The following is a 25816-nucleotide window of genomic DNA, read 5'->3' as shown; positions in this document are numbered from 1 at the left end:
TTGCCTCGCAGCAGAGACTTAGTGCCCACCCGCTGGGCAGTCCTCCCCTTGACCTGAGGCCCCCTAGGTTTGAGCCCTCAGCTGCTCCACCCAGAGAAGCCTCTGCGGCTGTTTACATCGCAGACCCCGCCCCGGCGCCCAGCGCGCAGCGCCATTGGACAGACGGCCCGTCGGTCTCCGGGGACTTTCCCAGGGGCGTGGCGTGGTTCTGGCATTTCCTGGTACGGACCGGAGCTTAGATTCGAGGAGTCTGGCCCGGGGCCTCGAAGCTCTCGTCTTAGGGTGAGCGGGGCCGCTGGAGGGATGGGCGGACGGGAGGAGACCCGGGCCTGCGCGGGGCGCGTGGCCTAGTGGCGGGAGTCCAGGCACACTGAGTTGTCGCCATCGCCAGGATTGGGGGACTCCCGGCCGGAGGAGCCAGCCAGGCGCGCATGCGCACCGCCGGCGGAGAGCGCTTGGAACCGGCTTGCGGACTCCACCGAGCAAAGTTTTGGGTAGCAGAGTGCAGACGTCGTAATGACGAAAATCATTACCGTACCTACGCTTATTGGTCGATTTCCAGATAGTCTTTTCTTGTTTGTTTTGAGACAAGGTCTCACTGTATAACACTGGTCAGAAACTCGCTATACAGAGGAGGTTGGCCTCGAACTCAGAGACCTACTGTTTGTCTCCCGAGTGTGAGGATAAAAAGCGTACAGCAAAATGCTGATCTAGGCTTTTAGTATGAAACTCATCCAGCTGTGACATTCATTTTAAGCATGATTGTTACTTTTTTTAAAATTACGTTTATTTATTGTTTGCTGTTAAGGTTTCGGACAACTTGCCAGATTCCTTCCACCTGTGGGTTTCCGGAATTGAACTCGGGGTCCGGTTTGGTAGCCAGTGTCTTTATTGGCCATCTAGCCAGCCTTTCTCTATAAATGTTACTTTATATCGTCACCTCCCAAGGGAGGAACCCAGGTGTCGTGGGTTGGTCTGGTGCTGTGTATACATATGCTGAAATCTGAACCCCAAGATCTGGTTATTGCCCAGACGAGGGAATTCTCATGTATACCGACCCTTGTGTTAACCTTGCTCCCCAATTTAAAGCTATTGGTTAAATAAAAGTGGCTACAAATAGTTACTGGGGTGGATAGAGTCAGGGTCGCAGGTAGGGACGAAGAGAAAACGGAGGAAGGAGAGAAGGAAGATGGAAAGATCAGATCTTCTTTCATCATGATTGACCAGGAGCACCCGTACTTGGGGAGTGCAGCTAAGAATTAGCCTGTCTGGTGTTAGAAAAATAGATTAGGGGTAATTCGGCCAGTAATTGTGCTGAAGCTGATTGAATAAATCTAATAGGCTCCGGCCTTAATTATTAGAGGCCGGCTGGGTCAAATTAAGAATAGAGTATTTGATAACATTTAAGGTGACACCAGGCTACTTGCAACTCACAGCCAGTGAATTGCAAAGTCAGGATTCCAACCAGGCATTTGGCTGCAAAGCCCCCTGCTCCGTTTCTCTTGAGTTTGCACACAGGTGCTGGGTAGTAGCTACAGTGTGTTTCTGGGAATAATTTAGGGGTGGCCAGGCATTTGCAAAGCCCCCTGCTCTGTTTCTCTTGAGTTTGTGCACAGGTGCTGGGTAGTAGCTACAGTGTGTTTCTGGGAATAATTTAGGGGTGCCCTTTTTTTTTCTGCTTTGGGCTGTGTTTAACAGCCGTGCACTGTGGGAAGTTTCTGTGCCTCTGTGTGAAGTGATGTGTGTGGAAGTGGGTTGCACTGTGCATATGTATTCATCTTGTACCCGGCAGTGGGCGGGAATTTGGTGAGGAACTGTTTTGGTAAAGGGGAGGGAGGGACTTTTGTGGATGAAGCAAAAGTCTCAGCAGCAGCCATCCCCACCCCCTTGCCGAATGACAGTGTGGGAAACGGTGTGGATTCCTGATGCATCATGTAGATTTCACAGTCAGTCAGAGTGGGATTTGACCAGCTCTTACTCATGCTTCCAACAATGAGGGGTGTGGTGGAGGGGAATTCAGACTCGTGAGTGGACAGTCAGGGAACTCGCAGAATCGGTTTTTGGTCCTTGAGGGAGGACATTGTGTTAGGAGGCTCCGTGTCCCTTTGTACCTAGCAAGTGGTGTGTGACACGAACCCATAACGATAATTCTAGTAACTTGACACTGAAATGTTTTTTTAAACCTGTGGTTTTTACATTCAGAAATCATTTACTTTTTTTTTTTTGAAACAATGCCTCTTCGTCCAGGCTGACCTTAACCCTGCAGCTGAAGATGATTTTAGATTTCTGGTCCACCTGTCTGTATCTATTGGGACTACAGGGGTGTTCCACCATGCCTGACTCTGTTCTTTCTGAGCTGATAGTAGTCTCAGACTTTAGCTGGGCCCTCTGTCAGTTTGCAGTTTTGTGTTTATTCATTTGTACTCTCGGGTGAGTGTTTGCCAGGGTGTCCATGCCCATGTGGAAGTCAGAGAACAGTGTCCAGGAGTTGGCTCTTCCCCTCCATCATATGGGTTTCTGGGCTTGAACTCAGGTTGTCGGGCTTTGTGGCAAACAACTCCACTCTCTGAGCTGTCTCACCAGTTCCAAACTCTGTCGTTTTATTTTGTAATAGGGTCTTCCTAGCCCAGGCTGGCCTTGAATTCGTTTTGTAGCAGATCCTCCTGCCTTGGTTTGAGTGCTGGGGTTAGAGGCATGTGCCACTGTGCCTGGTTTGTATGGTACTGGGGTTGATCTCATGCTAGTCGAGCACTCTCCCAGCTAAGGTGTACCCCGTGTCCCAAGGGTCCTATTCTTTTTCTACTGGCTTAAATTGTCATGACTGTGTCCTAGGAAAGTATTTAAGTGTTAGTCCTCTTTGGACGCATTCAGTCTTGACTCTCTGAGAGCAACAGTGTATTTATATATCTGGTCATGTTGTCCCTTCCACATGGGTGTCCTGTGAGTGTGGGTACAGTATAGCTGGGTGTGTGTGCCTGTCCCTGGATGCCCATAGCAGCTCCCTTTAGGCCCCAGGAAGCCATGGGTCTGACTCATTCCTTCACCTCCAGCGCTGTGTCTCTGGCCCGGATGTCCCAGCTGGGTCAGACCAACCTGGTTTGAGTATGGTGGAACTGGCTCCCTTCTGTGCCCACTGTGACTGGGCAGGCCCTGCTACCTGCTTTTTTCCAGCTTCCAGTGTGCTCCGCTTGTTCTCATGCTAAGCCCTCACAGCTGCCATCCCAGTGCCCGGACCAGTTTCTAGCCCTTCCCTTGGCTGCTTTTTCCTTATCTGTCAAGTCTCAGCTCAAATGTCACCTTCTCAGAGGGGGCCTTCCCTGCTCTTCCTATGCAAAACACACAACCCTCTCACTTTCTGTCATGTTACTACTTTGTTCATTCATTTATTGTGATCTAAAGTAAATTTGTGAGCCAAGTGGGGTGGTGCAGGCATTTACTCCTCCCTGCACTCAGGAGACAGAGGAAGGCAGATCTCTCTGAGTTCAAGGCCAGCCTGATCTACTAGGGACTTCTAGGATGGGTCACAGGAGTGGGTGTTTCCTAATGTCCCTCTGAGCATTCAGCTGGGTGGTGCGCAGGCTGCATCTGTGTGTGAGTCTGGTTTTGCCTTCCAGGGCTCCTCCTGGCTGGGATCCATGCCTGACATCACCAGAAGCCTGGGGGCAGTGCATTAAGGCTAGCCACTGTGAATATGGCTAGGGTGTGAAGTCATTCAGGGGCACCTGATCTATTAAGTGGGGCTTCCAGAAGTAAATGATAGTCATGGTGGACCCTGGAAAGATGGAAGGTTCAGAGTAGGGCCTGGACCTTTTAGGGGGCTGAATGGACATAGCAGATAGGGGGTGAGGTTGTTGGGTAATCAACTGGGCTGAGCAAGACCCCCAAAGATCCCAGGTATGGGAGTGTCCCTTTGGACACTCAGATGTCTGAGCTGCAGCCGTGAAGCTGGTGGGTCTCAGTGCGAACTCTGAGGCTAGACCAGTCTCTACCCCTGTGACTGACCAGGTGGGTGCTGCACCCCTCGCTCCCTCACCCAGGTCCAAGGGATGGCGGTGTCACCCTACAGCATAGTGGGAGATCTGTCTGCATACTGGCTGAAGTTATTTCTGAGGCTGTTAGAATCTCAGCCATAGGCGGCAGGTGGTCCCACTTCCCAGGCCTCTGGATAACTCACCTCCAACCCTCTCCTGGCCTGTGTTCTGTGTCGAGTCCTCTCTGAATGACTTGTCCTTTGCTCTGTCCCAGATTCTGGGCCCAGGATATGGCTCAGTTAGTGGAGTGCTTACCTACCATGAGTGAACTTGGGGTCTAGTCCCAGTATTGCATAAATCAGGTGTGCTAGTGAACACCTATAATCCCAGCACTGAGAAGGTACTGACTAGAGAGCCAGACGTTCAAGGTCATTTTTTGCTAACATTTTGAGTTCAGGGCCAGCCTGTGTCTCAAAAAGCCAAATGAAATGAATTCTTCAAATGGTAAAAACCTAGCCATTCATTGGGTGGTCCTCGTTGGATCCAGCTGGGCTAGTCCTTTCTGTGCTTCCCTGTGGATGTTTCTGGCTTGCCCCTCTCTCCTAAGCAGACCTAGGCAGCTACTGTTGGAGGAAATCAGTTCCCTGTGCTCTTCCTGTGACCTCCACAGGATGATTACCCTCAGAGACTGGAAAGGGTGACTGCTTAAGGACTGGCTGTCTCTTTTCTGATGGCTGTCCCTGCAGGGCTACCTTCCCTCATGAACCTTGTCTCCAGGCTGTTCCCTGAGCCCTGGGGCACTTTGTCTGCTAAGCACAAGGGTGGACACACCAAGACCTCAGCCTTGGCTTGTGAGTGGGGAATGAGATGAGGAAGTGGTGGCCCTGGGGCCCAGTCACTGGACCCTGAGATTACTCTTGTAGGATGGAAGAGCCCCTGATTCAGGGGCCTCTAGGTCCTTTGGCCCTGACCTTCACCTGGCTAGCCTCGACTCACTGCCAGTCACTCTCCTTCTGGCCTAAGACTCACCGATTAGGCTACGTTGGCTGGCCAGTCAGTTCTGGGATTTACCTCCTCAGCTCTTGGATCACAGACAGTGTCCCCAGACTGACCTTGCTTTCATGCTGAAATGAGCCACTATGTTTGGCTTCTGGCTTTTTAGATTTATTATTACATTTATTGTGTATATGTGAAGGTCAGGGGTCAACTTGCAAAGCAATGGGCTCTCTCCTATCATGGGTTCCTGATATCAAACCCCAGTTACCAGTTTAGGGAACAAGTACCTTCACCTCCTCTGGGGCTCAAACATAGGTTCTTGCATTCATGTGGTAAGCACTTTACTGACTGAGCCATCTCTCTAGTGCTCTCTTGTGTTTCTTCCAACTTTAATATGAATGTGTGCGTCCCTGACCAGCGTGTAATTTTGTTATGGATGCTGCCGGTGTGTTCCGAGCGCCTCGCTGTCTGATTCTATCACAGCTTGCGTATGAAAGAGCCATCCACATCTGTATCTGCTGCCACATCTGTATCTGCTGCCACACAGGTTTTCACTGCTGTGTTGTGTTCCTGGAGGCATCTCCACAGTGTATCGACTCATGTCCCGCCCTTTGAGATGAGTGTCTGAGAATCTTCCTGATTTAGCCTTTCTCTTTCTAGCCCTTTCATAGCCACTGTGACCCCGTTTTTGGGTTTCACAGTAAGGTTTGCAGGCAACTCTGTGGCTCCTGTTTGGTTCACAGAGCCAGGCTTGACTCTGTACAATTCTCTTCCCACCATATTTTGTATAAGGAGAATTCTCAAAAACTGGCGTTTTCCTCTGAGAGAGGGGAGTTACAGGGTTGCATAAGATCGCTGTGGCATTTGGGCACTAAGAGACAGGCTGCTCTGGGTGCGCTCCCTCTTGTCCTGATGTTGGCCTCTCGGCTGATGGTCGAGGCCACTCTGGCTCAGAGATGCCTCTTGTTAGTTCTGGGCTGTAGCTGAGGGGAGGAATGTGGGTATGAAGGACAGTGGGTGTGGTAGATAAGCTGCCACTCAACCAGATGAGGCATGCTGGTGACAGGAGCATTGGGGCTGAAGTGACACTGTAATTTAGGCCCCACTTTGATCCTGGAGGCCTAGTCTTGGGTTAGGCTTTGCCCTCTGGACTTGGCTCCCTGGGAGCAGAGTGGGATCCTGTTGGGTGTGGGCACCCAAGGCTTGTGCTTGTTCTGGCCTGGGTACATGCTGGCAGTCTGGATTTTCTCTTCCCCTTTTTGGGCAAGTGGGTACCTGCACTTGTGAGATGGAGACCGGAGGGACAGGGGTTTAAGGCCATCCTTGGTTACATGGCAAATGAGAGGCCAGACTGGGCGGCAGGAGACTGTCCCAAAGACAGAAAAAGGAAAGATGGATGAGCCCTGTCTAAGGTGAAAGCTGTGCCGTCCGAGCCTCATCTGTTGAATGGAGCCTCGGTTCTCCCCTACAGAGTTAAGACTTGAGAAGACGGCAGTCCTCAGCTGGGGCTTACTTAGGTTGTTAACCAGTAAGGCATATATTCTTCCACCCTATTTGTTGTGTGTATATAGGGTATGTGTCCTGTCACACACAACACGAACTTGGCTTTTTATTTTATGTGCATTTTTCTGTGTCTTCACAAAGCAGTGAATACCATGGGTTTGATTGCTGTATAGTGTTCCACAGATTGACGGCACTTTAGTTTATTTGCCAATACCCTTTTGATGGCCACTCAGGATATTTTTGCTATTGTGAAGCATGTAACAGTCTGCTTTCCATCCAGCCCCTGTGTGGGCTGCGCAGACATCTCTAGAAACCTTGATAGAAGTTCATGGAGTAGGTTAAGCTCTGCACACTAGAGAAGGGAAATAGTCTCCGGCTTGCTTCTGTATGGGAGGGCTTGATTCCTGATTCTCAGCTTGGCCCGCGGACACAGGCTGGTGACAGCATTGATAAAGGCCACTGTCATCCCGAGATCATTGGAAGGAGCACAGGCCTGCTTTGCCGCACAGTTTCGGAGGTCTTGGCACTGCTCCACGGTCACCTGTGATTGCCTTGGTCCTGTGGTAAGACAGCATAGCACAGCAGGAGCTCGTGCAGAGAGGTAGGGAGCAGAGTCACCCCCTACTCAGCCATGAAGCAAAAAGGGGAGAATGAGGCACCCTGGGACCGAGCTTTGGAACATGTGGGGCTTTGGGAGAAATCACTATCCGACTCTAGCTGCTCCTTTTTTCTATGGGAGACCCAACCATAAGAAACATGGGAATGCTGGGGTTCTGTCAACAAATTGACATATGCTTCCCTGAAAGTGTGGATGCAAAAGTCCCTGGGCTCACGAGGCATCACCCCAGTGTTGTGTCCAGTCAGCGGATTGGCAGGTAGTGGGCCAATGCCAGGAAGACCTGGTTGGCCACAGGGAAGCCTTGGGGTTAGAGACCTTACTGGCTAGCATGAGAAGAGTGACATCTTGCTCCTCATCCTTGGGACCTGGACCATTGGAAATAGAATCAGGAGCAGTGCAGGCACCGTTGTGCCATGTACCCAATTGACTCTTGTAGAACCCCCGTTTCCTCCGCTGCCTTCCAGCCCAAGATGACTGGGGAGCTCCTGGGTCTGCTCCTGCAGGTTTTTAGGTGGTGGATTGGCGTCCTCGCTGGAAAGCAGGGATAAGCTCAGTAAGCTCTGGGTGAGTGGTAATGTGTCACGATCCAGCCAGGACCACCACGTGGCGATGAACCAGTCATTTCGTTTCTTTAATTCACCCGCTCAGCATTCCTCGTGTGCCATTTTTACCCAATTGAACCCCAGCTTGGGTGTCAGGTAGGTGCTGGGGTGCAGGTGTCATGGGGACAGTAGGGGCTCTGTAGTATAGCACAGGAGCGGGAAGAGGCCTAGGGAGGGATGTATGCTGTGCTAGAGGGACACAGTCCCCAGCTTTGGCTGGAACCCTGCATGTCTTGTAGAAGCTGGGCCTGTAAACACGCATCATTCAAGGTCTTTGCCGCCTTTGCCTCATGGACAGTGATGGGTCTAGAATCTCTGAGGCTGTAGAGGATAGGGCTGGGGATCGATGACAGCCCTGTTAAGGTCAGAAAGGCGGGCTGTGGCAGCAGTAATCCTGAACTCTTAGAACTAGAAAGGACCTTAAAAATGTCCAGTCAAGTGGAATATGCCTGGGACCCAGCACTAGAGAAATGGAGGCAGGCGAATCAAGTCCAGAGTTGTCCTTGGCTGGGCATGACTGTATCCCAGGACACAGAAGGTACAGGGAGGTCTGAGCTTGAGGCTTTCGATATAGCGAGGTCACATCTCAAAAAACTAAGAACAGCTGGGGATATAACTGAGCCACAGAGTGCTCACCTAGTGTGTGGGTTCCGTCTGCAGCACCACGGCACGTAAATAAATAGCAGAGCCTGGGGGAGAAGCAGAGTAAAGCACGTGGTCCATAAACACGAAAGGGACTGAGTTTGATTCCTAGAACCCATGCAACAAACCAGGTGCATGTGATGGCTCATACCTGTCCTCTTACTGCTGCGCAGGTGACAGCAGATCCCTGGGCACTTCTTGGCCCGCCCAGCCTAGCCAGATAGATCATTGAACCTGTGGGTCCCAGCGAGAGACCCTGTCTCAGAAAGATGGTAGATAGCTCCCGAGCAATGACACAGAAGGTTGACCTTGGTGTGTGTGCACACACAGGCAAAATAAAAATAAAAGCAAACCAAGGATGGAGGAGGGGTGCGGGTCTTAGGTCAACTGTGCATAGTGGAAGCCCCTTTGCCCTTTTACTGAAAACCTGCAGTGTGCCACAAACTGTGCTGGGTCCCACCTGCTCGCTGAATTGGATGTTTCATTGTGAAGTGTGTTTCTTGTTGAGTAAATCCTGTTTGGGAAATAAAGTCTGAAATGAGAACTCCTCACCACAACGCACAGAGGCGCCATTTAATGTCTTCACCTTAGCCTGGGTAGGTTTTCATAATCCTCTTTTCCAGATGAGCAGCTGAGGCTCAGAATGGACTGGCCTAGCATCCCATAGCTGCAGGGTGGACAGAGCTGGGCCTGGTACAGGTGAGGCCCTAGGGTGCACTGTAATGTACAAGACAGTGCCAGTGTGTGGCCTGTTCATCTCACCTTTCCTGGTCTGGGTGGAACCTTCCTGATTCTACATCTGTACATCTCTTCTGTCCCTTGGCCTGCTCTAAGTCTTGAGGCTTGGGTCACTCTCATCCTTTGACCCTTATTAGGACAACATCCACATTTAGTCAGCCAGCTTCTATTAAGTCTCATTCAGGCTTCCTCCCCTTGTATAAGAGGACAGGAGTCCAAGAGGAGGGAGCAGGCAGCTTCTGTTCTGAACTTTCTCCATGTTCTGACCACACCCACTGGCATATCTCATAACTGCCTCTGCTGGGGACATAGACCTTTACAACCATAATGAGCCTGCTGGGGCCATTCCCTTAGTACCAGGAGACCTTTGCTGTTCCCAGGCCTGCATGGCACATCTGTTCCCCTGATACAGCCAGAAACCAGAGGCATTAGTGAGGCTTAAGCCCCCAAACTGGGCTTGGCAGTCTTGTCTCTCACCCATGCCTTCTTCCTGGGGCTTTTGGGAAAGTCGAGTGAAAAAACAATACCCGAGACTTACTACTTTATAAATGCTAGTGGATATGCAAATGAGCATGACTTGGCGGGGGAGGGGTGTCAGGGAGCCCTTCCCTGTGGTATCCCATTCTTCATGGTGCCTGTTCCCACCGTCTCAGGCATTAAAACACAGCTGTGGCAAGGCAGGGGAGCAGAGACCAAGCCCACCTTTGTGCCAGGGCTTCTTCAGAAAACAGCAAGTGCTGAGGTCTGATACACATCCATTTCAAGGCCCAGAGCTCCAAGGGAGCCTGGCCCCTGCCCCACCTCTTGTCTTCCCCCAAGGCCATGGTGGGGTCATTGCCCTGTCTACTCTGATCACGTTTCTCATGATCTCCTTGCTTGTCAGTGTGCCACCTGGCCGTGTCTGGGAGTCTCTGGGAGACAGTAGCGAGATTCTAGAAGTGTGGGGTTAGCACCCTGCCACCATGTGCAGCAGTGATAGCTGGTCTGGCCGGGTGCTTTCTACGTGGCCTCTGGGGAGGTAGGGTAAGTCCCTTCAGGCGCTCGCTGCTTTCTGAAGAATCCTGACACAAAGGTCGGCTTGGTCTCTGCTTCCCTGTAGCCCCCACCTACTGATAAAGTCACACAGAAAGTGACCAAACTGTCTATAACTTTGGCTGAGTCTGCTGTGGACCCAAGTTGTGGGGCTGGTAACCAGGCCGCCTGCATGCAGCTACTAGCCACTCAGGGTGTCTCCAGCCTCAATTCCTCCATTTGTAAACTCTGTCCCTCCCTGTGGGATGACCCTGCATCCTATGCTGGTGACTGGGAAAGAGAGATGTGAAGCCTGTTTCTGCTCAGGAACGTGTTAGGCTAATGGACACATGGAGGTCTGTGCCCAGCTGTCTACTTGTCCTGCCTGGTACTTCACCTACACTGTCTCCTTTCACTAAGGGTACATCAGGGTTTGCTACTCTGCAGTGCACGCTGACCTTTCTAGTTTAAAAAAAAAAAGTCTGTGTCCTAGCCAGTGGTATGTGGGTGTGTGGGCAGCTGTCCTTTGCCTCACAGGGCCCAGCAGGGTGTGGGTACCACTTGCAGTGGGTGTTCAGCCAGTGTTTGTCAGCCTTGGGGTAAGGGTGGGGTGCTTGTTACAGCTTTGTTTTTCCTTCTGGCCAGGTGTGTTCCACCAACAATCTTGTTAAAGGGGGTCTGTAGGCTTTGGGGCTGTGGGTGTGGCTGTGTTGGTAGTGGTGTACAAGCCTTTGGTTCCACCCCCAGCATTAGAAGGTTCTTAACTCTGTAGGAAACAGCTAGAGCAGCAGTTCTTAAACATACAGAGTTCAATCCCTTTGGGGGTGGGGGTGTAGATGACCTTTCACAGGGTTACAGATCAGATAGCCCGTGTATCAGATATTTACATCGTGATTCATAACTGTAGCAAAATTACAGTTAAGAAGTAGCAACAAAAATAATTTTATGGTTGGGGTCACCACAACATGAAGACTAGTATTAAAGGGTCGCAGCATTAGGAAGGTTGAGAACCACTGAGCAAGAGTGGTTGGTGGCCTGGGCCTACCCTACATGAGTTTGAACTCTGCTGTTCTGGCCTGTATTGTGGGAGCTATGGGTTCCCTTCAAGGGTAGGAGCTGTGACCCTGTCAAGCGGGGCTCTGCATCTATGCCTGCTCACTGGTGCTGGTGCCTGGGAAAGAGAGAGATGTAAATCCTATTTCTGCCCAGGAACGTGCTAGGCTAATGGACAGATGCTGGCTCCAGCCAGGTGCAGTCACGTGGTGACAGCATAGGTGAGCAGAGGTCATGCTGGCCGGATGTCTGAGCCTTGTCCTTTGGCTGGGTACTTAACTTGAGCTCAGTGGCCTCTGTTGTTGCTTTATAAAATGAGCATTGCTGGCACCCAGTAGAATGCATCAGAAACAAACACACGGTAAACAAGTAGTGGTACATCACTGTCACTAACCGTGCCACATGCCTGTCATGAATGGCCGTTGAGGCTCCTGACTGAAGCACTTTTTACTGAGGGCTGATGATGCTGGGATCTCAGTATCCCAAATCTCTGGTTTCTCCATGGAAACCTTTGGAGTTAATGCTCAGCACCCCAGACTGGTACCCAGCTCCCAGACCGATACCCTATACCCAGACTACCACTTAGCACCGAGGTTAGACCCAGCCTAATCTAACCGCAGAAGTCGTTGTTGAATGAATGAACGAATGAATGAATGAAGGCTGCTCTGCTAGGCACAGGACCAGAAGACTGCAGTACTTGCAGGATGGTTTCAAATGGAATGAAGCAGATAAATAACAGCTGATGGCAGAAAATGTGCTACACAGTGGTTTGGTAGGAAATTCTTCTGCTTAGAACCAGACAGAATAGAGTAGTCATGACCTGAGACCTGAGGAGGAGGTTGGCGGCATGTTAGACCCTAGCTGGGGCTTCCTCCTTACCTTAGACATCATTGTTTGAGTTTAAGGCTTCCTGCGGGGAAGAAGAGGGGCTGCCCTAGCCCCATGTGTGACCAAACCATTTACTCAAATGCTGTCAGTTTTGGGTGTTCATTTCGTTACTAGTATCACGATCGCATTATGAAGGGCCAGACAGGCAGGAGCTCAAGACTCTCAGATTCTCGCTCACACCCATCACTTCATTTTACTGCCATTGCAAATGAGCCACAGTGCAGTGCACCTCCTAAAAGAAGTGAATGCTGCTCCGGTCCCACTAATAGAAGAGAACATCAGAGGTGTCTGCTCCACTATGCAGAACTGTGGTCAGACCAGCCTGATGTGAGGTATTCTGCTCTGGGTCAGCAGGACTACGTTTTAGAGCCATGGCAGACTAGAGAATCATCCCCAGAAACTATGACCTAAGGGCCTGGCCAGCCCTCTGATGTCTGCCATTGTCCCTACAGCTAGGTGGCCGTCACGGCAGGGGTTGAGCCACCCTCATGGAAGGGAGAGGACCTTACCGGATCTACGACCCAGGGGGCAGCACGCCTCTGGGAGATGTGTCCGCAGCTTTTGACCGTCTAGTGGAGGAGAATACTCGACTGAAGGGAAAAATACAAGGGATAAAGATGTTAGGTAAAGCAGACCGTGACCCTCTCTGTGTTGGCCCTCTTCCCGCAGCCTGCAATGCCAGCCCCCTCACAAAGGCGGGCAGGTACCTCTGCCCATCACGCTGCTGTCCCTGTGACCCAGCGTCGGGTCCTGGCATTTGTGTGCAGTTCTGTAGCCTGGTGATGGCATCCCCAGCCCTGACTTCTCCCACCCCAAAGGGTATCCTTGAGGGACCAAGAGGGAAACCTGAAAGGGAAGAGGAGTGGAAGGCCCAGTTTGTAAGCCTGGAACCAGAATGGTCTCCTGTTGGAGAAATGAAGTGTGCAAGATGAGGAAAACTAATGTACAGGGCAGCCCCCGAACCCAGGGCTCGGATGCCAGGCCAGGAACAGAGCTGGTCCAGAGCTCAGTGCAGCAGGGCCCTTGGCCCTGTTCCTCCAGCTTCTGCTCAGCTATCCCCGTTGTCCAGCCCAGCCCTCCCCACTCCTTGCCCACCCCTGACCGCTGCACTGCATGCTTCTCCTTGGTGAAGGGCCTTCACTGACTTCCTCACTCTCCTCACACTGTGTCTGGAGGTCACTTTCTTTGTGTTCAGCCTTGGTGTGGAAGGCCCAGCACCCTGACTTTCCAAGTATTTTCCTTGCTTGGCAGAACCCACTTGTGTTGGTAGTGGGTGGAGAATGAGAGTTTTCCTTTCTCTAGCTGCAGAAGGGAAACAGACCTTGAGGATCCCTTGCTTTCTGCATGGGCCATAAGGGGGGGGGGGTGACCAGACGTGGACGGAGAGGTGGGCAGGGATAGGAGGAGGTCAGAGGTGGAAGGTTTCCTAGGCCCCACTGCCAGACTCTTGTTATACTGGCCTGCTTGGCACTTTGGCACATGCTTGGACCCCACACAGCCAGCCACTGTGGGAATGTAGCCAGTCCATGACCAGGTTTAAGGCAGAGATGGGGAGAGCCATGAATCGGGCTGGGTAAATCCTGTGCTTCTCCTCCTTGTCTCTAGGGGAGCTTCTGGAGGAGTCTCAGATGGAAGCGTCCAGACTCCGGCAGAAGGCGGAGGAGCTGGTCAAGGAGAGTGAGCAGCCCCCACCGCCACCTGCTCCCTCCTTGGTCTCCTTTGATCCCCTGGCTAAGCTCACAGGTACCAGAAAAATCCAGAACCCCTGCCTTCTCTGAACATAGCCTGCCCAGGCCCTGAATGCCACAGGGCCTACCCCTTCTCACACAGACCTTTTTCCTGTGTACACATCTTTTGGCTATAGTACCCATAAAAGGTCAGATCTTTAAGAGACCTCAGAAGACTGTAGTGACTCAGCAGTCCTGATGCCCTAGCAGGCATTAGTGATCCGTCACAGTGACCTGTGGCACCTAAGACAAACCTTAGGGCTTTATCAGCATGGTTTTTGAATTTACAACTGCTGTGTGGCAGGCCCAGCCCCACTAGGCATGGGAGTCGAAAGTCCTCTGTCTCCTTCCTCCCTTCTATTTTATAATCGGGAAGACTGAGGCCCAGAGAAGAATTTGTCCTTGCCTATTGGCCTTAATCAGTGCCTACGAGGTCTGCTAAAGGAGGGGGTGATAGGGTTGGTCTCCAGTCCAGGCCGAGGAGGTCTGGGACCAAGAGAGGCTCTCCCACACCAGGCTTGAGCACTTCCTGCAAGAGCTTCCTTTCTAAGAGTGATGCTACTTGCTGGCCAGATGAGAAAGGTGGAGGTGTCAGAGCCCATGGCACTGTTGTCAGCGTGGCATTCTTGTCCTCACCAGCCCAGTGCCGTGGGGAGATATTCTCGGGCTAAGGAAATAAGCTGCATTTGAGTTCAGATTCTACAGTGGGCTGTAGTTCAGTGGGTAGAATGCTCACCTGGCTTGTATGAATCCAGCCGCCCGGAATAAACTGCGTAGTGGCTCATGCCTGTAACACCGGAGTTGGGAGTCGGTGGCGAGAAGATAAGTCCAGGGTCATCCTCAGCTAAGCTTGAGGTCAACATAGGCAACATGAGCCTCTCTCAAAACCCATAAGAAAGCACTTGGTTAATTGAAAATTCTCTTCAGATCCCCGAGGCAGAGAACTGCCGCCACCTTGGAGTTTTCCTAGTAAGGCATGGGAAGGGGGTCTCTGCCTAGGCTCTGGCCCCATTACTAAGCCAGTCATTTCACCTGACCTCTTGCCTTAAAGGGACAGCCTCCCTTTTCTCTGAAACGGGAGAGAACTCAGTCAGGGCTTCCATTGAGTGTTCTTCCTGTGGGCTGGGTTCAGCTTCTTCCCTTCTAGGTTTCTTTAGCCACAGTCTTGATTTTCCAGGACAGAATACAAAGGTCCAGGTACATCCTACTACCAGTGCCACCGCCACCAAAAACTCCATGGAGAATCCAGCGCCAGCCTCCAAGCCTCCATCCAATGTAAGTTGCACTTGCAGTTGTGACTGGTTACCTGACGATCTTCCCAGCACACATCAGCCTGGAGTGCTGGGATGGAGCAGTTTGCTGTTTTCAGGTGGAAGTCATGGTTCTCGTGACCAGGAAGGTCCTGATCAAACAAGAAGTTTTCTCTCGTGTACTGAACTGTCTAATGTGACCATGCTCACTAACTGGGCACAGAGGCTCAGAAACCATACCCTGCAGGCTCAGTGGAGAAGTGTAGCTTGGTGTCATAGGGCCAACCCCTCAAGGCTTCCTTCAGATGGTGAGAAATTGGGCCTTTTCCAAGGTCATGTATGGAACTCAAGAGTGTAGGTTTGGGCAGAGCTTCTCTAGTAGGGCTGAGACCACAGATGGGGTCACGGTGAATCTGTTCTACCCCATTCCAGGACAGGGAAAGCAGGTCAAGAGGGTGTTTTTGTTTTGGGGGGGTTGGCAGGAGATGGGGGCAGAGGAATATATATGGAGTGTGTGCTTATGAGGACAGAGGAGGAGAGGATGTGTCCTCTTTTATTTATTGCTTTTTGCTTTATCCCTTACGTCTCTTCACTGAACCCAGAGCTTGCCAGATAAGCCAGCAAGCCCCAGCGATCCTCTTGTCTCTGTTCATTCGAACGCTGGGGTTGTGAGTTATGGATGCCCAGCTGTGCTTTTCACATGGTTGCTAGGAAATCCAAACATAGGTCTTCCTGCTAGTGTAGTAAATGCTCTACCCACTGAGCCATCTCCCCAGCCCTGGTCAGGTTTAAGGGAATCTTAGAGCCAGGTTCAGATATACTGTGGGCCCCTCAGCTGATTGAACATCCAAGTCTGCTTGGAAAATACAGAATCGGCTGGCCACCACCTTAGTTTGAGACGAATTATTGACCATCCTTGGTGTTCTCAGGTCAGTCCTTTCCTGGGACCTCGGGGTCTGAGTTGGTGAGGCTGGTGTAAGACCTTCCTTGGTGGTGGCTGTCATAGCTTCTGCCACCCGGGATGAGCCGGAAACGCCTGAGCCCAGGAGATAGTTTGGTTGCTTTTGCAGGATCTGCGAGCTAGTGCACTCTTGGCTTACATGTTGACTCTGTGAACTTGGTTTCCACACACACACACACACACACACACACACACACACACACACACACACTGAGCACTAGTTCAAGGTCAGCTCGTCCCCCACACCCCTGTTTCACAGATAAATAATGGCCATGGAGGGATATGACTTCAGATCACAAGGAAGGTGATGGCAGTCGTGTGGTTCCTGGGTGATCTCATGTGAATGATGTGTGACTGTTGCCTCTGAGAACTCTGCACTGTTTGTTCTTCTGTCTTCCTTGGGGGCAGGGTGCATTTCTCTTGGGCAGCTACTAACTCCCTTCTACCTAGGGCGCCTCCTCTGACTTTGAAGTGGTCCCCACGGAGGAGCAGAATTCACCCGAAACTGGCAGCCACCCTAGGAACATGATGGTGAGCAGACACCACCCTCCCCCCAGCACATCCTCTGCTTTCCTCTCTTGTCTGTCACCTGCCTCTTTGCCTATCACAGGGGCCACTCAGATCCCTTGGGTCCCCTGCAATTACATGGGGGACACAGAGGGGCTATAGCATGGGGTTCTTCTCACTCTCATATGCAAATCCCCCGCTGGTGACTTCCCCAGCTTGGGGCACACAGGCACCCCACTGTTGTGAAAGCCTGGCCACTTGCCAGCCCCACTAGCCTCTGAACCAATCACCTTTCTATCAGTTACAGTGACTCAGCCTCTTGGGTCTCTAGGCTCCAGGCCTGGGGGTGTGGAAAGGGTTGGCCTAGTGCTGATGGGAGGGGTGAGAGTAATTTACCCTTTTGTGCAGGTCCTTGGCTCCTCCCAGGAGTAGATGGGCTGGAGGGTGCACACCTTTCTCTAGCTTCACAAGGGCTACTCAAATCCACATTCCTACCTTGCAGTGTTTAACCTTGCGGTCCTTCTGTTCTTCCTTAAAATGCCAGACTTAGCTGTTGTGAAAGGTTTTCAAGATTTGTCAGAGACCTTAAAGTTCTGTCCTTTCCTCGTCCCTCCTCTCCTCCCATTTAATGTTTGCTTTATTCTTGTTCTGTTTTGTTTTCATGTGAGGTGAGCCTCTTGCCTCTTCTCCTAAGTCCCCAAACTGAGGCACACCTCACTGTAGACCGGTACTATTTGGCCTCACCTTCCTTCACTGGTGCTGCGACCACAAGTCATGAAGGTTTGGATGGCTGGTGCTCTTTTGTTCACCTGCAAACACTGGCCCACCTCACAGGAGCATTTAGCCTTGAGTGCCGAGGGGATCGTCCTGTTGGGATGCTGAGTATGAGGCAGGACCTCTGTGCTCTGTCCCTGAGACATGACTGAGAGCTGGCGAACCCCCCTTGCTCAGAAAGGTGTCAGCATGGGACTGTGGGCTGGTGACTTACCTTTTCTGTTCTGTTCAGAGTCAGTCTGTGCCAACTCAGGAGCACACCAACGCCTGCTGGGAGCTGCTAGGCTAGTTGGAGAAACTTGAGGGGTTCGAAGCATTTTATGAGCCTCCCGAGAACAGCCCTGGCCACTCCCGGTCCTTTATGGTGGGGAAGGGATGCAGGATTGGAGACTGATTCTGCTTTTTTTTTTTTTTTTTTTTTTTTTTTTTTTTTTTAATTAGAATATGGTGCTGATCGGAAGCAGGCTGAGCATTCAGTTGCCACAGAGCCCTGGATTACAGTGAGAAAGCCCCGGTTGTGGGGCTGGCTCTGCCACTCGGCCGTGTACTGACTAGGCTGCTGTGGGCCAGTTTTCTCTCCGCATACTTCACTGTACCAGCCTGAACTGTAGCTCCCTGTGGCTCTGCTCTCTGATTCCCTCAAGTATTGGCGTTTCGGAGGAACCTGCTGGCTGATTCTCTGAACTGTTGTAGAGGAGGGGATCTGGAAGAGCTGAAGTGTGTGAACCCTGTGGTCTAGCACAGGACCTTGGGCAGGAGAAAGCCTAACTAACGCCTGTCTGTGAGCCAGGAATCAAAGGTCCCACTGAGATCCTTAGGCCTGATGTAGGTATGACCAGGGCAGTGGCTTCAGGAGCCATGTTCTAGAGAGAATAGAGAGAGCGGTACCGCACTGTTCTGCCCAGGTTGCTCTCTCTCTAAGTTACTAGGTTGGGGTTCTCTGCAGTATTAGAGGTGTGAGTCTTAGAAACATGGGGTTCAGTCCACTCCCAGGCACAGCCCCTGTGGAGCCTCCCTGAGCTCAGGAAGCAGCGGGTTACAGCTAGAGATACTCTCTGCCTTCCCTCCTGTCAGTTTTGCTGTGCAGTGAAGGAGGGAAGTGACACACACACACACACATGCTGCTGAAAGGATGCCCAGCGTGGGGGAGGGTGAACTGACTACCCTTGGGCACTCAGGAAGACTCAAAGCGTAGGAGGAAGATGGCCTCGGTGGTGGTAGGCCAGCCAGTGGCCTGGAAGTCCTAGGTCCTGCCCAGTGAGTCAGCTCTAGATAGGGAACCAGTGTAACTGGAAATTTTCCCTGGGCTGAACAGAGGCCACAGGGGAAACTGAGTCATGAAGAATGGGGAAGCAATAGAAGAATTGGCTGGCATTGCCTGCTTAGGCTTGGTGAAGATCATCTCCTTTGCTCCCACAGGATCTGGGGCCCCCACCCCCAGAGGATGGCAATCTGATGCTTCACCTGCAGCGCCTGGAGACCACCCTGAGCGTGTGTGCAGAGGAACCAGACCACAGCCAGCTCTTCACTCACCTGGGCCGCATGGCCCTCGAGTTCAACAGGTTGGCCTCCAAAGTGCATAAAAATGAGCAGCGTACCTCCATCCTGCAGGTGAGGCCAGCAAGTGTCTCCTCGAACCTCCCGCCCTGCTGTAGGGTATAGGGGTCAACTATGGGGACTTCTGAGGGCTGGATTTTAGGCCTATTTGGAGCTTTTTGTTCACAGTGGTGACTGCAGTAAGGAACTTGTTGGGAAGGTGTGTAGAGAAAGAAGGGAATGAGGAAATGGGAGGTGGGCCTTGGAGATTCAGAGTGAGTGTCCTGGGGAGTGTGGCCTGACTGGGTGAAGCCTGCTTTGTTCTTGTCTGTTTCTCTTTCTTTTTACTTTTTCTTAAAGACAGGGTCTCACTGTGTATCCCCAGTTAGCCTGGAATTTGCTGTGTAGACTAGACTGGCCATGACTCAGATCTGCCTGCCTCTGCCTCCTGAGGACACCTTGTTGCCTGCTCTGCTGTCACTATGGTTCTTTTATGATCTGTCCCCTGCAGGAAGGTTTTTATGAGGCTCTTAGCCCAAGTTGGCCCCGGACTCACAGCATTCTCCTGCCTCAGCCTCGTGAGTGCAGGGATTCTAGACACGAGCCACCTCACCCAGCTTTAGTTTGTCATATTTAAGATGTCATACCCTTTGTCACCCTGCTCCTTTCTCAGATCCTGTGCTGGGAGAATGGTTGGTCCTCATTGCTGTATGGTCTAGCAGTGCCTCCCCCCTCCTTGGACACTGTATCGGAGGAGGCCTTTGCGCAATCTCAAACCCAGTGCTGGGAGATGGCTCACTGCCAGCTTTGTTTGATGGTGCTCATCTACTCTGGGCAGGCCATCCCAACTTCACAGGCTGTACAGTTAAACGGTCTGTTTACAGTTGATTGGTAACCATGTCAAAAATGATGAACATGAGGCTGCTTGAGGCCTGCTCGGGGTCTGGGCACCCCTTCCCTCTGGCTGGAGCTCTCACTTTAAGGCTCCCTGCTTCTGGGGAGACCCTTCTCCTGCGCCAGCCAGTCCATGTCGCAGTTGTGCCAGTAGACGTTGATGAAAGGAGCAGGTCCACCCTGTGTGACCTTGCAGGTGAGCTCTCCTCAGGACATCCTCTCACTGGAGACTGGAAAAGCAGTGTGTGGTGGGGAACCTACAGAGCCAGGCTCAGGTTCCGAGAGACCACCAAGGCGTTACAGTTTCCAAAATGAGCCCTGAGAACGAAAACCTGGCATGGTACCAGGGCTGAGATCACCCTGAGCATCAACCTTTTGGCACTCAGATACAGATATATCTTGGTTCCCTGATGTCCGTCAGTCTCTTACATCAGTCTCCTGTTTATTCCGTCCTTGGCTCTGACAGTTCACAATAATTCTGCTTTGTCGGGTAGTTTATTTCCTTAGTGTGCCTCCCTACTAAGTGCTGTCTTCACAGAGAGACAATACCCACCATTTTAGCCCGGTGCCCGGCCCTTCATACACAGCTGGTGAATTAGTGAGTTGGCCAGGAGTGGAGGCTCTACCGCAGTGCCTGCTCTAGGGGTAGGCAGGGGGATCCCAGATTCAAGGCCATCCTGGACTGTGTAGCTAAACTCCATCTCAAAAGCCAAGACAGAGTCAGGCAGTGGGCTCATACCTGTAATCCCAGCACTTAGGTAGGTGGATCTCCAGCCCAGCCTGGTCTTCAGAGTGAGTTCCAGGGCAACCAGAGATACGCAGAGAAACCCTGTCTTGAAAACAAAGCAAAACATTATGCGTAAAATAAAAAACGAATCAGTCTTTGAAGTGAGCTCACAGGCATGTTCTTTCACTCTCTGGTCGAGGGTGGAGACCTTTGGCTGCTGCTGATCCTGTCCAGCCTCTGGTTTGTACCCAGGGCGTTTACCTGGAGGCCCCAAGTGAACTGCTGTTGTGGCCTTCCCTGAGGGCAGGAGCAGCACTGTCCGTTCCCTGGTGGCCCCGCCCAGGGCCACAGCAGCTGTTTCTCAGCCTCTGGATAGAGGAAGCTGGATCCAGTTCCTCCTCGTCCTATCTGATATGTTTCTTGGTTCACTCCACATACATTGCAGACTCATCCCTGTAGACCCGATACTTAGGAGGCCGAGACAGGAAGGTTGCTGGGCGTTCAATAAAGTAAGTTTTAGGCCCAACTGGGTTGCAAGGTAAAACTGCACTTAAAAAAAAAAAAAATTAACTATTTTTTGACATCAAATATGGCACAGGGCCCTCTGCTGGGCATTGCAAAGAACAATAACAAGTTTTCTGTTCTTTCAACCTTCAACCTAGGGTTCAACAACCCCAACGTAAGGCTGTCCTTCCCATCCACCCAAGCTAGTCGAAGGGGAAGCCAGCAGTTCTAGAGTCTCCCTGGGTGCCATGACACAGTTCCCCTTATATTCTGTGTAGCAGTGACTATAGGATCTCCACCCTGGTTGGGGAAAGAGATCACGGACCTGAGCTACAGGGCCGGCAAGGAGGAAGAGTCTAGGCAGGGATAGCTGTTAAGGGAAGAAGAGGGAGTTCTCACTGAGAGGACCAGGACCCCAGCTCTGAGTCTCCACAGGGCGTCCTCACTACTGACTCCCATGGAAGGAAACCTGGCTGGATGGGCATAGTGGCTGTAGCCTAAGCCCCCTTGTGTCAGCATGCCCCTTCTAACCCTCGCCCCTGTCTGCCCATCTACCCCACAGACCTTATGTGAGCAGCTGCGTCAGGAGAATGAAGCCCTGAAGGCCAAGCTGGACAAGGGCCTGGAACAGCGGGATCAGGCTGCTGAGAGGCTGAGGTAAGCTCTGGCCACCCTGAGACTGGGCAGGAGGAATGTTACACACTGGTTCCTGGGGTGAGGCCATACTGAGAGCTGTTCTGACAACAGACCTCATGGCCCTTCTCCTTGGCTTCTGGTATTTTCTCCCTTGCACTGTGCTTATTTTGGGGTGGGAGGTATAGACATACTGAAAGCTGCCCTTCCCCTGGGACTGACATTTGTGTAGGAACTGGCTCAGGACTCTCCTGCCCCCTGGTGGTCACCATCATTCTCTGCTTGCTTTCCTGCAATCTTTGGAAGTCCCTCTCTGGATTCAGACCTGAGGGAAGGCAATCAGGTTTACCCCAGCCTCTCTGTCCTTGGCAGGACTGAGTTTGGGTGTCTTAGATGAGCTGTAGGGTCTATTTGTCTCTAAGGATTTCTGACCACCAAGGATCAGTGTGCCTCTTGTTTCTAGGGAAACAGGAATTTGTGATGGCTGGATCTCAAAGGGCCTTTGCCATCAAATCATGCAGACTAACTCCCGTTGTGTGAGGGAGGCGGTCTCAGAGGGAGGCAGGGACTTCGTAAGATGGACACAGATGTAGGCGTTAACTAGAGTAGCAACAGTTCCTGCTCACTGGTCCTGGGTAGCAGGGTGCTGGTTTTGCCTGTTAGACGAGAGTCTGTGTTAGAGCCAGGTCATGCCCCTGTATGTATATTCCCTCTTGGTCACTGTAGCCACAGGGCCATTTTGCATCATCGTGTCTTAATTTACTTTGGATAGCCTAGTGGTTAGGGCCTTAGAGCCATACTTCATTATTCATGGAGGACATGGATAATGTCAAGGACAAGGATGCCAGACTGAAGGAAAGACTTATGGGTGAGGAGGCAGGAATTTGAGCCTTTGCTGAGTGGCCTGGGAAAAGCCATTTGGCTCTGTGGTGTTTCGGTAATTAAATGGAAGCTGAGGGAATGTGTCCACGTTGCAAACATCCTGAGTACTAGGCACTGCATACCTCATGAACTTAGTATTTCACTCTTACTTAGCCATGGTTCTGCTTGTTTTGTTTGGAACAGTCTCATACTATAGCCCAGGCTCACTCAGACTCTATAGTCCAGCTTCTGCCTCCCAAATGGGTGTTGGAGTTATAGGTGTTACCCACACTCAGCTTTGCTTGGCAACCGTTCCTGCTGTGAATGATAAAGGAGGTCTCACCTAGAGCATCGCCCGTATTCAACACGGGGTAACCTTGAAAGCAGAGACAGTGGGATTGAGTCCCTGACAGGTGTGAGGATGGCTCCATCAGCCCCGGCTCTGAGCCAGGAGCCTGCTCCTTCTGTGCTAAAGAGAGGGGGTGTCAGGTGCCACTGAGCGCTCAGGACTTACTGCACCATGCAGACTCCCCCTGCTTCCCGCTGAACCAGGACTTGTGACTATAACCGGGGGCGGAGCCTATAAACGGGGGCGGAGCTTTCTTACAAGAAGAAGATCATAGGACCTAAAGGTGCCATGTGTGTAGACAACCTACAGAGGGAAACTCTGCTGTTAGGGATTCTCACGAAGCCTGCACACCTTCTGGGTGACTTACAGATGCCCTTTTAGTCTGGTTGCACTCCCGAAAACTGCTGCAGTGCAGTAGGTCCTTGGCTTTGCAGGCTTCTTAACCCAGGGTTGACATTGTGACATCTCCACTTGTCTCTTATCCAGGGAAGAAAACACGGAGCTCAAAAAACTGTTGATGAACAGCAGCTGCAAAGAGGGACTCTGTGGACAGCCGAGCTCCCCAAAGGCAGAGGCCGGACAGCAGCAGGTGTGTAGCAGGAAGTTAGTTCTTCTCATTATCCCACTGAGAGTGAGCATACCTCCTCCTACACACGGTGTTAGTGGCAGGAGGTTCTAGCTGGTAGTCTCTGTTTCCCGGTGCAGCATCTGTCCCTGTGGTGTGACTTCTCCTTGGCCTTTTGTTCTACCTTCACTTCACCCACGTGGAGTGTCCCATTCTCTGAGACCCATGCTCAGAGCTATTGGCAGTTACATGGTTCTGTGGCCCCACTGGCTGCTTGCCTCTCCTCCTTGCTGACTTGGCTTGTCCAGCGGCTGCTCGTGGGAATTGGGGTTCAGTGTTTCTCTCATTCTGGGTGCTAACACCTTAATGCATTTTGTTAAAGTCTCCTCGAGGGTGACTCCCAAAAGTCAGTCTAGTAGTTAAGCATTCCTCGGCGGAACTAAAGTGTCAGGGATCCTATGGGGATTGTAAGCCCGTGAGATTGAACTTGGAGCCTCTGCATGGAGAGGAAGGACCTACCTCACCAAGCACCTTCCGTAACTGTGGTAACCAGAGTAGGCATGAGTGTGGCCTGCAGCACTGTTCAGATGCACCCAGCTTCCACTCCTGTCCTTCCTGTGTTCCAGAATGGAATCCAAGACCCCAGTGTCATAACTCCTCAGTCTCCTCGTGTCTGCCACGTGGCTCAGCTGTCTGTTTTTCCATGACCTTGGTGCTTTTGAGTTATGCTGGCCAGTTGTTTTGCAGAACGGGTGTGGGTTTAGATTAGATTGTGGTTGCAGAATTTGGGGAGAATCTCAGAAGTGGCATCCTGCGTGCGTACATCTGCCCAGGGCCAGGTTCTTAGCACACGTTTCTGGGCTCGTGATGTTTGCCAACCCCCATGACATTTTGATGCTGTTCATTTTATATTGGGGGTTGCGTGTGTGTGTGCGCGTGCGTGTGTGTGTGTGTGTGTGTGTGTGCGTGTGTGTGTGTGTGTGTGTATGTGTGTGTGTGGCGTGTGTGTGTGTGCGCACGCGTGTTCGCGTGTGTGTGTGTGTGTGTGTGTGTGCCCGTGTGTGTGTGTGCGCGTGCGTGTGTGTGTGTGTGTGTGTGTGTGTGTGGCGTGTGTGTGTGTGTGTGTGTGTGTGGCGTGTGGGTGTGTGTGTGTGTGTGTGTGTGTGCGTGTGCGTGTGCGTGTGTGTGTGTGTGTGTGTGTGTGTGTGTGTGTGTAGGTTAGCGGCCGGGTCTCTCCTCCACCGAAGGTTCTGGTGGTTGAGCCCAGCTCATTGGGCTTTGAGACGATCATGCTCACTCACTGAGCCATCTCACTGGCTCCTAATAACTTCTAAAAATAGATAAGCCACACCTTTTCGGTTAGGGGACTGACCAGCAGTGCCTCAGAGTTAAAGTGGGGAAGATGGCTGTGGGAAGAGGTGGGGACAGGATGGTGAGGGGTGGCAGCCATGGGTGTACCCGTAGGTACACCAGCAAAGGGGAATGTTCCTTAAGGGCTTCCAGAAGGAGGAGGTCATGGCTCTGACACGTGTGGTAACTGCTGGGTGGGAGGAGAGAGACTGGAGACCAGGGTCTGGGCCCTGCAGGAGCAGTGGGCTGGGAAGCAGAGTTTTAGCTGACACTTTGGTGAAGGCTCTGTCTCTCCCTAGGCCACAGTGATGGCAAGTAAAGTCCCTGAGGTAGGGACCTTCGGTGCAGCTGAGAAGAAGGTGAAGTTGCTAGAACAGCAACGCATGGAGGTAGGTGACTGAACAGGGTATTCCCTGACTACCTTCTCCCCTCCTGGGACCAGAGGGATGAAGGCCCCGCCCACCTGGCTGTCTGGTTCCTGTTGTTCCTGGGATCATCAGGGAGAGTTATTGTGGAAACCATTGAGCTGTCTGCCCCTGGGATAGGTGTCTGTCCTCTCTGGACCAACCACAGGGATCACTGAGGATACTGTATTTGTGGCACAGGCTAAAATTGTTTGTGGACCTTAGGGAGCGGGAGAGGTGGCTCAGTGCCTGCTGCTCTGGCAGAGGACCCAGGTTCAGTGTCCAGAGAGTCTAACTCCCTTTTCTGGCGCCCACACTCACCAACCCACATACGGATGCAGACACATGTATACATAACTTAAAGGGTGAGCTTAGGAAGGCTACGGTAAACTGGGCAGCGGGGAGTGTCGTGGTCAGTCGGGCCAGTCAGCATTGGAGACAAGCTGCAGCGAGGGGAGTGGGTAGCAGCGAAGGAAGCACCCACGCCCTTGGCAGCAGCATTCTCTGTCTCCCAAGCCCCTCCCCACCTCCAGCCTAGGCCACTAGCCTGTCCTTCACACAGCTGGGGCCTTCCCCAAACTCTTCTTTCCCACCCCTCTTCCTACACACACATCTGAAGTCTTGCTTACATGCGTATTCTAGATTTGCTCGTCTCTCCGAACTAGAAGAATGTCTGTACATAATGAACCAAGAGTCTCCCTCAGGATAGCTGAGCTGCCACCAGCTCACCGCCCTCTTGGGGTTGTTTTGT

The 25816-nt window shown here is 51.9% G+C and overlaps 1 protein-coding gene across 2 annotated transcripts in view; it reads left to right on the top strand.

The window, feature by feature from the left end:
- The first annotated feature begins 200 nt into the window (after nt 1-200).
- TNIP1 (TNFAIP3 interacting protein 1) overlaps nt 201-25816 on the top strand; it is a 39653-nt gene continuing 14037 nt past the window's right edge. For both annotated transcript variants that reach the window (XM_080922209.1, XM_080922208.1), the window contains exons 1-9: nt 201-282; nt 12476-12647; nt 13629-13766; nt 14928-15025; nt 16412-16492; nt 18662-18853; nt 21466-21560; nt 23233-23335; nt 24961-25050. In XM_080922209.1, the coding sequence (XP_080778335.1) occupies nt 12512-12647; nt 13629-13766; nt 14928-15025; nt 16412-16492; nt 18662-18853; nt 21466-21560; nt 23233-23335; nt 24961-25050 (933 nt within the window). In that variant the 5' untranslated portion in view covers nt 201-282; nt 12476-12511. The remainder of the gene's footprint in view (nt 283-12475; nt 12648-13628; nt 13767-14927; nt 15026-16411; nt 16493-18661; nt 18854-21465; nt 21561-23232; nt 23336-24960; nt 25051-25816) is intronic.

This window comes from Micromys minutus (assembly GCF_963924665.1).
Source record: "Micromys minutus genome assembly, chromosome: 10".
Classification (NCBI taxonomy): Eukaryota; Metazoa; Chordata; class Mammalia; order Rodentia; family Muridae; genus Micromys; species Micromys minutus.
This window is presented reverse-complemented; position numbering and strand designations above follow the sequence as displayed.